Raw genomic sequence first — 13,300 nt, 5'->3', positions numbered from 1 at the left:
CATGCCACTGGCAGTTATACACTTTGCATTTGACCGTAGACTATTTACAGTGTGGAGATTGGTCTTTTGTCAGTACAAGCGGCTGTCATATGGTTTATAATTATGCTCTACTACTGCCCTCTGTAGTCACCTTGTATCTTGTCATTTGCACTTTTATTTATCAGCCGTCATTGGCAGTGTGGATTATTTTTAATCATTTTTGGATACGTACTTAAGGGCCCGTTTCCACTAGAGTGAATCCGCATGCGTTGCCTGCATGCGGATTCACATAACCAATACAAGTGGATGGCCCTGTTTCCACTTGTCAGTTTTTTCCTGCGTTTTTCTGTGCAGGATTTTTCTGCACGGTAGAGCCGGCAGAATTCGCCTGTGTGTGTAATGCAGGCGATTCGCAGGCTATGTATTTGATAGGGAAAACGCACATGCGTTTTTTGCCGCGATTTCGCGTGCGAATCCGCATGAAAACTAATGTAAATTGAACCAGGCAGTGACATGGTTAAATTCGCATATACCCTGCCTATGCGAAATCGCATGCGAAATCGCGGCAAAAAACGCACGCGGAATCGCATCCGCATGCGATTTCGTCAGCGGTGGAATCCCAGTGATTCGCACCGCACTAGTGGAAACGAGCCCTAATAAATTTTGACATTTTATTACTCAATGATTGGTGTGCAGTGGTGTTTGTAGTCATGGTTATCTTTTTTTTGTGGAATACATTTTCAGTCTCATGTCTATGTGTATCTATACATATTTCAGACAAACAGATCCTACAGTAAAATGACAACCAGACATGTTGGAAAACCTTTATCTATGTAGGTTTTTCTGAATGCCTTTCCTTCCCACCAGCATATATGGTGACAGTGCAGGGAGAACAACTTGCCTGAGAGCAGTCATCTGTGCCTCTGAAGTTTATAGAAGCTTTAACAAGTCCAAAATGTACACCCTGATGCATTTTGTCATGCTGCTTCTGTAACAAATACTGAACTGGGCCATACTGCACTGATGGCCAGTGGCAGAGCACTGCATGATATTGCTTCTAGTGTGATCGGGGCCCTTGGGTATCAAGGTAAACAGCCTACCTGAACTGCAACTGTGTCATGATACGTGACTATGCTCATTTCTTTATGGTGACAAAACAGAACACGTACAGTTTGAAAAACAACCTTCTCACAGTCAGAAAACAACCTTCTCACAGTCATAGTATCAGGCTCTGTCTCTCTATCCTCTTTCTATCCTATCCTGCATTTTACTACTGCTCTTTTCTCATTCCTATAACACCACATGAAGTTTTCGTAATTGGAAAATGTGGGAAATGTGATTGTTCCATGATGCGTAAGCAATGGAAATGCTACAAAGTAAACCACTTCTGTCACAGTGCAAAATGTTTGTTCCTAAGGTATATTACTTCTTACCTGCTTTTTCCTCGTCCTCTTCTTAGTGTGTGGCTGTCACTATCCCTGTCTTCTCTTGCCCGATGTAGTGATGGAGAGCGACTGTGTGTGCTGCGGGAACTGGCAGTGCTCGCTAGGCTACTATCCCCCACTGCTGCTCCACTAGAGACCTCAGGTCCCTGGGAGAGCAACTGTGGGGGTAGGCCGCGAAGCGAGGGCACTGGAGAGTAATGCGCACCATCGGAATTGAGGTTGTTGTCACTGGCGGAGCGCTGCAGAAAACGTGGGGATGAGAGACCCACACAGCTCACGACACGTCTGCGCTTTGTGTAAGTTGGAGTCTCCCGAAAAGGCACTGCAGTGAAAATAAATGGAGAAATTGTACATTTGTTTACAAACAGAAAAATTGAAGAAAGGGATTAAAAAAATAAAACAAAACAATTTGACATACATTTAAATGCTAGGCTTAGTTAGTATTCATAACATTTTGACTTGTAGTCACTGGTATTTCCTGTTTCTTCTTGTTTGGTATGTTCACAAGGACCTCAGTGTAGATTGCTCTATTAGCTACTTTATTTCTGCTGAGATCTCCCCCAAAATGTTGAACACAGCCCAAAGCAAGATGGAGGCATGAAAAGTACATAGTTTCTGAACAGCTTTATTGTTACTTGCCATACACAATTTACTTTCTTCTCCTGAAAGAACATATTGACTATCTGTATGCAGATGACACCCAGATCTACCTCCACACCCCTGACATATCCACCACTACCATGGACAATGTCTCCTCCTGTCTATCAGCCATCTCCTCCTGGATGTCCGCTAGGTTCATGAAACTAAACCTAGACAAAACGGAATTTATGATCTTCCCACCCCGGACATCCATAAACCTCCCAGATGTGCAGGTCACTGTTAACAACACTACCATTCGCCCTACCTCTCAAGCCCGCTGTCTGGGTGTCACCCTGGACTCCGCACTCTCCTTCACTTCCCACATCCAAAACCTCACAAAGTCCTGCAACTTCCACCTTCGTAACATCTGTAAGATTCGCTCTTTCCTGACCTCTGCCACAACCAAACTCCTCATCCATGCCCTCATAATTTCCCGCCTTGACTACTGCAATGCCCTGCTGTCTGGTCTCCCTATGACCCGAACAGCCCCACTGCAGTCCATCATGAATGCGGCAGCCAGAATTATCCACTGCTCCCATCGCTCCACCATGGCGGATCCCCTCCTTGAATCCCTCCACTGGCTTCCTATCCAGTCCAGAATCAGATTCAAGATACTGTGTCTGACCTACAAATCTGTCCACAAAACCTGTCCAACCTACATTTCCGATCTTACTCAGAGGTACACACCGCTCACTCCGCTCTTCCAATGAACTTCGCCTAACCGCCCCCCGCATCACCCAGTCCCATGCATGCCTCCAGGACTTCTCAAGAGCTGCTCCAACACTATGGAACTCCCTACCTCCACCCATTAGGGCAGCCCCCTCCTTCAACATCTTCAAGAAAGCCCTCAAAACTCACCTTTTCACTCTAGCCTACTACCCCTCACAAGTGCTCTAAACCCACAGCTGAACTCTGGTCTCCTACCTCTCGTGTCCCTACCTCTTCCTTTAGATTGTAAGCCTTTGAGCAGGGTCCTCCTCCTTTGTGTCCAACCTGATCATGCACCTCCATTACTGTGAACCCGTGCTATGCATCTGAGTGAACCTAACTTGCCTAATCTCCATGCTCCCCTCCAGTGACTAAGCATTACCTGGTACTCATACTGTGCTGTGTGATCTGGTTTTCTTGTATTCCTGTATTGTCATTTTGCTGTATGTCACCCCTAAATATTGTCTGTAACCTAAATTAATGTACAGCGCTGCGTAATATGTTGGCGCTTTATAAATAAAATAAGTAAATATTGCTAAAATGTCTGTGTAAAGTTGTTAAGGGCTTACTGTATGTTGCTGCTAAGTGATGTGAATAGTTACCGCACCTTTTTAGAGATAGTTTTTGAAACACACTATGCTTCCCTGGACTTTCCTTCATTTTACTGAAACTGATGAAGTAACGTGTTAGTGGTAAAACATTATCAAGCATACAAAAGTACATTATCCTGGTGTAGCTGACTTATTTTCCTTTAGATACACTAAACAGATGATTAAAGTTTTATTATTAACATGTATTCCTTACAGGCCTCTTTAATATATGGCAATTTTATGAGTGCCTGTTATCAGAAATATCAGCTGTTGATTCCTTCCATTTCCATATGGTGTTAAGTGTCCTTCACTCATTAGGGAGAGAGAATGTAAATTCCACAAGAAACAGCTGTTTTTGACTGAAACAAATTTGACAATTTTAAAAGTGTGGACTCACATTAACATAAAAACTAATTCATGACAGAATATCTTTAAGGCTAGTTTCACAGTGAGAGTTGTGTTGCATTCCCTGTGACAGCAGGAATGCAACTTAACAGATCGCGAAAGTGGCATCGCTTGTTTTCCGCAGGTTGCGTATACAGTGAGGCATACAGTAAATGAAAGTATGCTTCATGCACTGTTACTGTGGACGTTATGTGGTAAACGCACTGCATGAATTTCGTTTTAGTAACGCACTCCATCACATCACACGTGAGCGTCACACTGCTTTTCAATTGCCCCGCAATGGCCCACTGTGAACCTAACCTAAAGAGGAATTTCCCCAACAACAGCTTTTTTCTTGATGGGGAAGGTGATAACCTGTGACTGGTTTGCATTTCTCTCTGTGTTCTTGAGAAAGGCTTCTTCTCAATTCTTGACCAGCTATCACCTATTTACTGGATAGAAAGATGAGGAAAATATCCTCAACAATCGTATAATTTGGGCTTCGTACACACACTACATGTTCGGGCCCACCTCTGCTGACAATCTAGCATGTATGCGTAATATGTTGGCACTTTATAAATACAATAAATAAATAAAATAAATACATGTATATGATGGCCTCAATGCATTGCTGAGAGAACAGCATTGTTTCCTATTTACCACTCCCACTTCGCTGAGTGCAGCTGTCATCCCTCCTCCCCCTGCATAGCAACAGAATGAGCTAGCAATGTATCTCTACATGACACGGCTCTGAACTGTTGACCATGGGAATGAGTTCTGATCCCTACAGGTGACTGCCTTATACACATGTACAAGGCTTAACATCAACTAGCTGACTGTGTCCCTACTGGAAAGACTTTCTCACATCTTAAGTAGATGCAACCCAGATCACCAAAACAGGAAGGAAAGAAAATGCTTATCAGAAGTAAGAAAATGGACTCCTGAAAAAACCCAAAATGATGGCTTGATTTCCATTTTACAATAGAAAGCAATGGTTAATGGCAATAAGCCATCTATAGACTACTGCAATCAGAAGATTCTCTCTTGTATAATAGCTGTGAGGATTGGCCTACATGATCTTCCCATTATCCCTGATTTGTCCCTGCTGTGTACTCCTCATACTAGCAACACATCTGAGCATACTGATACCTTCCAAAGACTTGTCTGAAACCAGTGCATTCCAAAAGCCTTCAAATATAGCTTAATCTCTTCACATTTATGGGTTTTTACCCCGTACATTTTTGTCAGTTTTTACACTTACACAGCTGTGTCACTATTGAAACAGCTATAGTGTTTTCATTATATAGATATGTTTATTTTTTCAGGATAATCTAGGCTTTCTATTTTTGTTAATATTTTTAAGAATTATTTTATAGCCATTTTCGTATTGGAAAAATTGGACGTAAATGCAGAAAAGAAACTTTGGTACTTATCCGTTAGCCGGGCGCATCCGGCAGGTGGCGCTAATTACTATTCCTCCTCCAGGCCGACATGGATAGTAGGGAAAGATGTAACTCTGGTGGAGTTTTGTCGCCACCTAGAGGATGCGCCCGGCTAACGGATAAGTACCGAAACGTTTTTTTTAATGTTTTCATCGTTCCTAATTATCACATAAGAAGTCCACAGTTGTAGAATCTATAAAAATACATTCTTTGTCCCTTCATGATTACCACATATACCTTATTTCACTACTAGCTGGGCATGTTGCTGACCATTATCCCCAGCTTACGTGTTGGTAGCAATCGGATGTGACTGCTAGGACGACAGTTCAGGGTCCACAGTGGTGTACAGATGCATCCCTAGTCAGTAGCAGAGCAATGCATTTGTAGAGCATTGGGTCCCCAAACTGTTGCAAACGTTCGCAACAAATGGCAATCATTAAAGGTGTATTAACATGTATAAGTATTACATGGGTTAAAAAGGGTTAATAGGCTAGGTAGGGGTACATTTTTTGTTGTGACCTTGTCACTCTAACTTTTTTTAATGTGTAAAACTTTTTTTGTCTAACTTTATTAAATGATTGCTGCTATTTGCAATAGCAGCTATCATTCACTGTTAAACCAGATCAAGCAGGTGAATGAGCGTGCAGGAGCATGAGCATGAAGGTGCAGGAGCATGAGCATGCAGGTGTGCACGGCAGCATGTGTATATGAACAAGGTTTCTATGTCCAGGAACACAACAGGGGAGTTTTTTTTAAAGTAGATTCTACATCCAAAAATGTGAACTAGTTAAACAATAATAAAGCCCAAATATACCCACAACAGAGTAATCAGGAAGTGTACATAAACAATACAAGGAAGGCAATATGCTTGTCAGTGCAATACATCCTGTTTCCTCTCCTCTCTGGATATAGCTAGTGGGAGGTTAAATAAGAATTTGACCATGTGACAACCAAAGCACATGCAGAACACTTCCCAGCATCCCTTCATTGCAGTACAAACTAAGTGTATGTGAAAAGTAGGGACTTGCAGTTCACAGGAAGTAAGGAAATGTAAGCCTTCAGGCTGCTAAGACAGCTAGCCAGGCAATAGCATTTAGCCTGTATGGATAAGTGCATAGTTGGCATATCTTCTGTTCCTGAGCTCAGAGACAATACACGTGCCAACATAAAACCGCCACAGACTGTTGCCGCACAATTTGCAGAGAATGTTCAGCATACAGGACTTTTTTTACTACATGCAATAAATACTGAGATTGTGACCGGCCTGTCTAATTAAAAAAAGTTCAAAACCAGTGTTCAGTTGTAAGTTTGTACTCCCTGCAGCTAGTCTGTGTGGCAGACATTGTCCTGCCTTACGCACTGTGAAGTTTAGAGGGGTCGCAGCCAGCATGCAGTACACAGATGTATAAACAAAGTCTGTTTATTGTGAAGCAGAACATAAACAGCTTAGCTCCAGCAGTAAAAAATGTGAAAAATAAACGGTCAGCTTACTTCAGCTTTGTAGTGAAAAAAGTCCAGCTTATTCAAAATAAGTCCGGCCAAAACCACACGTAACAGCAGTCCACCGTGTGGTTTGGCTTCCAACAATTTATCTCCAATACTTTTTGACAGGAGATCCAGTAGCAGACATGCTACTCCTCCAACACCTTCCATCATACTGCCTGTGAGGCTGCTACATATACCATTCATGCATTTCATTAACCAGATTACTCTGCTCCAAGATACCAGGTGTGTACCTGGGGTGGAATGGGAAGGCCCACCCTTCCTTCCCTCTCATTCCTAGGAGTCCAGCCCTTCAAACAGAAATAACACAGCAGCAACTGGCTTGCTGCCAACATTATCCGGACTCCTTTCCCAGGTCTACACAGGGCTTTAAAGGGACCATAGTCCAAATAGCGGAGACACATACCTCCCATCCAGCACCCAGCCCCGATGACCTCTACAGCACATCAACACAAACATATTTAATGCTGCATTACTACTTACCAATATCAGATTCTTTGTGGGTTTTGATAATTTCTGCAAGTTCAAAATTTCCTGCAATAATTGCAACCTGTAAAACAAGCAAAGGGCATACAGATGAGAGGAGTAACCATGATGGTATTTGGAGGGAGTGCATAAAAAATTATCAAACAAATGTACAATCATGTTACATCCCCTAAGTTATATTAAAGAGAACCCGAGGTGGGGTTCTGAGAATAAAATCCCCATACAGAGGCTGGGTCTGCCTATAGAGCCCAGCCTCTGTTGCTATATAGTTCGCCCCTAAGCCCCCTGTGCGCTCTGCAAAACCCCCCTAAACACAGCCGCGCTGCTGACACGCAGCTTGTCAGAGCGCTGTGTTTTCCTCTCTCCTGTCAGTCACGCCGCCCCCTGCCTCCTGCATCGCTCTGGTCCCCACCCACGTCCCTTCCCTCGCCGCTGATTGGAGGGAAAGGACGCAGGCGGGACCGGAGCGATGCAGGAGGCGGGGGGAGCGGCGAGAGTGACAGGAGCGAGGTAAACACAGCGCGCATAGCGCGGCTGTGATTTATGGGGTATTGTAGAGTGCAGGGGGCGATTAGTGGTGATCTATATAGCAACAGAGGCTGGGCTCCATAGACAGACCCAGCCTCTGTATGGGGATTTTATTCACAGAACCCTGCCTCGGGTTCTCTTTAAGGTAGATACCATTGCTTGACGGTAGCAGAAAACGTCTGGCACCAGATGGCAGCAGGGTGTTGTGGAACAGCTGATGGTGTTAGAACAGGCCATGTGCTCTTCAAAAACAGTATCAACGTCAATTAAAGAGAGAATGAGGCATCCAATGACTGGCTGAGAAATAGAGGTGTTTTTTAATGCATGGTGCCTCATTCTCGCTTTCACCTTTAGAAGACACTAGTGTTCCATATACAGCTGCCATGAAGGACCTTATCTGCTTGGAGGTTGTAGGTTCTCCCTGTATTCATACGACTTTCCTCTACATGCTCTTATGTTTTCTCACCATCCAGATAAACACTGAAAGGTCAAAGCCATAGTAAACTAAGCATATGTTTCTGGCATACAAAAGGTAATAAAAAGTTATATTACCTAATACCACATGAGTAACTTCAATCCATATACCACTCATTTAGTATCATTCATGTTGTAAAAAAGGGAAAAAAGGGTCACCGAGAGCCCAATATAGTGTAGTAAGATGAGAGGTGGATGAATTAAAAGTATATATAATGGATATACTCACAAGTCAGGGTCACCGTACAGGCAACTACTGTGTAGGCAGGTGAGGAGATTAGTCCTGTCCTCACTTAAGATGTAGATAGGAGAAGAAGGGGATTTGACCCCTCCACCAGTGGTGGACAACGATATTGTAGAGAGAACAGAGGCGCCAAAAGAATAAAAGCATATATCTAAAAGTTATAAATTTTTTAGGGAGGCGATGGTGGACGCACCTCCCCAAAGTAGACCGGATACTGTAGATATAGATACAAGAAAATGTATTTATATACTCCAACAAACAGTGCAACGCGTTTCGCGGGTATATTCCCGGTTCCTCAGTCAATAACAAACAGGAGTACCCACTGAAAAGACAGAGACAAATATAGTGTCATCAGACTAATGAACATCATGTTTGAGTGTTGTTATTAAAGTCATTGGTAAGGGGGGCATAAAAAGGGGGGTGGGGTCATAAAAGGGGGTGGTTGCCAGGCTGTGAAAAGCCTGCTAGAGTGCTGAATATGGTGGGTGGACTTGGTATCTACATAAACAGAAAATAGTTGTTCTTTCTTCAATGTTTTTTATATATAACTTTGGTCTATTTGTGTAAACATTTTTTATAATACTTTTGATTTTAGTCATCTTGTATTGATTTATTTATTTATTGCAAATTGTTTTATCTTATTTTTATGCTGAATAGGTGCTGGCCCATAGGTTATTATAGCGGTGTGACGTTATCGTCGCACCGCCCACAAACCCTCACACTACCATTCCCCCACTCACCATTGGACAACAGACACGCCCCTCCATAGTCCTATAGGTAAAGATGCTGCCTTTCATTTAACCCCTGCCCATCAACCCTTACATAACCATTTCCCACTCCCCTTTTGTCCACACAGCCCTATAGGTGCAGACTATTGTCCCTCAACTAGCCCCCGCCTCCACACACCGCCGGATTGCTCAGTCACCCACCAATTTAAGTATATAAGAAGCTGCAAACCTCCACACCAGTACAGAGGCGCTTATCGTGACCTTAAGACTGCACTGGTAAGTAAAAAATTCTGCCATTTTTTCAAGACCTTTCATATATCACTTTATTCTATGTTTTTCATCCCCCCCTCCTGTTTCCACACCCCATACCTCGGGTTGACACTACTACATACCTCACTTCGTTCCAACAATGTACACTAATTTTCCTCATTAATTCCCATCCACCACTACCAAGTCCACCCACCATATTCAGCACCCTAGCAGGCTTTTCCCAGCCTGGCAACCCGTTCCCCCCTCGGTATGGTTTTATGACCCCCCCCTTTTTTATGCCCCCTTACCAATGACTTTAATAACAACACTCAAACATGATGTTCATTAGTCTGAGGACACTATATTTGTCTCTGTCTTTTCAGTGTGTACTCCTGTTCGTTATTGCCTGAGGAAGCAGGAATATACCCGCGAAACGCGTTGCACTGTTTGTTGGAGTATATAAATACATTTTCTTGCATCTATATCTACAGTATGCGGTCTACTTTGGGGAGGTGCGTCCACCACCGCCTCCCTAAGAATTTTATAACTTTTAGATATACAGTATGTTTTTATTCTTTTGGCGCCTCTGTTCTCTCTACAACAGTGTTGTAAAAAAAGTTTTGGCCACATTCACTGTTATGAAATGACAGGGGTGTAGAGAAGACACCTAGGTTGGTCTAGGGATGACACCTTCAACACCCCTGTAATGATCAGTGCCCACAAAAATGAGAGGATAGAAGCAGAAGGAAGGTGAAGAGAACATTGGCATATGTGCACCAAACATAACATGGCACTTTCCATCATTATACTAGACCAAGAGACTCTCTATAACCTGAAGTTGAGTTGATGAACCACTTTCATCTTCACAATAAGTGTCATTATTACAGTCACAAAGACCCTTTACAATGGCCAGGAGAGGTTAGTGGCTGCCGAGACAAAGGAGAAAGGGGGGAAGAGCAGGCCACCCCATGAATGCAAAATGCACAGAATGTGTTACCTCACCTGGCCAGCGGCACACTCTTCCTTTCTCCAACATCCCAGTCTCCATGACTCCCTGCAGCATTGGTGCTGTCGCATCATATGCAAGCTTCAAAGTGGCATGGAAGATAGGAGAGGAGGCATGTTGAAGGAGGATGGAGAGGCTCTTACAGAGGTAGACATGCTTCTTCTCACTGCTCTGGATGGCCCTTCAGGAATGGGGTGAGTTAAAGCCACTAAAAGTAGCTCAATTTTGTTATCTCGAGGGGAACGGCAGGTGGATAGTCTACAACAGGCCACTTTATTCTATGTTTGTTTGCGGAAGGAGGCTACTTGATTCTGATATATTGAGAAAGGTTCCAGACTACTTATTTCTGGTGTGTGTGTGTGTGTGTGTGTGTGTGTGTGTGTGTGTGTGTGTGTGTGTGTGTGTGTGTGTGTGTGTGTGTGTGTTTAATTCTAACACTAGGGGTTTCACCAGATCACTAAATAATGATATATGCGCGGTTGGGTTTACACAAGGCCCCTTAAATGTGATATCCAGGGAGGTGGCTACACCAGACATAGGCCTCGTTCACATCTGCTGCGCTGAGAAATGTGTGTGGTAAAAATGCATGCGCTTGTGTGCGCATTTCTCTGTGTTGCACTGCGCATCTTTAAAGCATGTTTTGCTTATTGTAGCAGTAGAAGTTGTCAATAAAGCTTTGTTTTTATATGTAAATGTATTTTTTTTCCAATTAGGGGTAAAAAAATGCATGCGCTTCTATGTGATAAAAAAGCGCACCCATTCATTTGCATTGAAGTGCGTTTTACAGCTTAGCGAACAGAAATGCATGCAACACTATGTTTTTGTAATGCTGCTCAGTGCAGCGCATAGATGTGAACCAGCTACATTTAATTACATGGGAAAATCAATACCTTGCTGAACGCACAGGGCAGTGCGCTGTGAAAATCGCACAGAAACGTCCCTGATGTAAACGAGGTCTTAATTCTGATATAAGGGAATTTTGGAGGGAGGAGAGGGCCAGGTTACTAAAGTCCTGTACTGGAAGGGGGGCGCATCAAGTCACTTAATTTTGATATCTGGCAATAGGGCACATTAGGCTGCTATAGTCTGATATCTGAGGGACAGGTGCACTAGGCCACTTAATTATAATTCCCTGTTCACAAGATTTTATGACCACAGCTACTTTTATGATTGCGGCATGCTATACGCATTGCAGTGGTTCCCCATATATTACCCATACATTTTAGTACACAAAGCTTATGGAAATTAAAAAAATAAAATATTTGAAAAACTGTGATCCACTACATTTGCCACTACTAATACTGAGTACCACTATCATAGAGAAGACTTAAGACTCATTATTAATTTTTTTCTTACCACAACACACAAACCAAAGCATAGCCACCCAACATCAAACTGTGCTGTTTTCCATACTTTAAAGGGGAGCTTCAGCCTAAACAAACATACTGTCATTAAGTTACATTAGTTATGTTAATTAGAATAGATAGGTAATATCATTTTTTACCCACCCTGTTTTAAAAGAACAGGCAAATGTTTGTGATTCATGGGGGCTGCCATCTTTTTGGTTGAAAGGAGGTGACAAGGAGCAGGAGACACAGTTCCAACTGTCCTGTGTCCTGATTACCCCTCCCAGCTGCACACGCTAGGCTTAAAATGTCAAATTCAAAATGTCAAAAAAAAAAAATTTGCACCAAAACAGCAGAACGAGAGCAACAACTTCAGAAATCCCATCATGCTTTGCACAGCATTAGGGAAAAAAAGCCCGGGCAGTTTTCTTCTGTGCAGCTAAAAATGAGGCTTGGATAAGAGAAACAAAGTTCTGATGCTGTGATACTGTTAAAGAAACACCAGGCCTTTTCAGTGCTGCTGAGTTGATTTTTAGTCTGGATGTTCACTTTAACTTTATGGGCCCTATCTCCTCGTCCCAACCTCATAGTTCTATACCTTCTTGCCTGATATTTCAGCTGCATTGAAGTGAACACCACCTTTTTTATGTACTTGTTTTTGTATACAAGTTGTGATTTAGACATTTTAGAACGTTATAAGAGTTTTATTGCAAAAAGATGGTTTCTAAAAAATATACTGAAAAGGTCAATAAAATGAATCACATACTACAACAATCCTTTTTTATTCACCTTTTTTTAACATCTTTGGCTAACACGGTACCAGATATAGTAAGAAATTCATTAGTCAGTAGTGCTTCCAATACTTTTACTTGAAAGGAAAGCAAAAAACAGGAGGAACGCTCCGTAGTGTGATACCTTTTAATTAAATGAAAAACTGCGTGATAAAAAATACACTTACTAGACGTGTATGAACAGTAGGCATTGAAACTGGCATGTAGCCCATCCCCTCATGGAAGTGGAAACTGAAGCTGCAGTGGCCAGCGGCAGCAAAGATCCAGGTGGTAAATGGATGGCAGGCGTTCCTTTCGAGGTGACTGTGTGCAGGTTACGTCAAGACGCGTTTCGGCGTATCCACGCCTTCGTCAGTTAACGTACCTGCATGCACACTGTGCTCCTATTTATAGCAGGAGTCAAGGAAATTACTTCCCAGAGTGACTTGGGGTTAACGAGGGTGAGAGGGTGGGGGGCAGAGTTGCAGAGGATCCTAGCCCCCCTATCAGAGTATGTGGACCACTTTTTACAACCAATAGTGGTGAACACCAAAGCATATACAAGAGACTCAAGTTATGTATTGGATATCCTTCGGGATGTACGATGGAGTAAAGATTACAGATGGGCTTCATTAGATGTCAGCTCACTCTATACGTGCATCCCACATGGGAGGGGTTTAGATGCTGTGAGCCATTTCCTTGCCTCTGATGGTTCCATACACCATATTCAGGCCCAATTCATTCTGGATCTTTTGGAGTTTTCCCTCACTCACAATCAC

At 42.9% G+C, this 13,300-nt stretch overlaps 1 protein-coding gene across 8 annotated transcripts in view; it reads right to left on the bottom strand.

The window, feature by feature from the left end:
• SHANK3 (SH3 and multiple ankyrin repeat domains 3) overlaps positions 1–13,300 on the bottom strand; it is a 597,458-nt gene that overhangs the window by 198,619 nt on the left and 385,539 nt on the right. For all 8 annotated transcript variants that reach the window (XM_068275859.1, XM_068275860.1, XM_068275861.1 and 5 more), the window contains 2 exons: positions 7,174–7,240; positions 1,413–1,746 (listed from right to left, as the gene is read on the bottom strand). In XM_068275859.1, coding sequence (XP_068131960.1) covers positions 1,413–1,746; positions 7,174–7,240 — 401 coding nt within the window. The remainder of the gene's footprint in view (positions 1–1,412; positions 1,747–7,173; positions 7,241–13,300) is intronic.

This window comes from Hyperolius riggenbachi, chromosome 3, assembly GCF_040937935.1.
Source record: "Hyperolius riggenbachi isolate aHypRig1 chromosome 3, aHypRig1.pri, whole genome shotgun sequence".
NCBI lineage: Eukaryota > Metazoa > Chordata > Amphibia > Anura > Hyperoliidae > Hyperolius > Hyperolius riggenbachi.
Note: the sequence above shows the minus strand (reverse complement) of the source record. Positions and strands in the feature narration are given on the sequence as shown.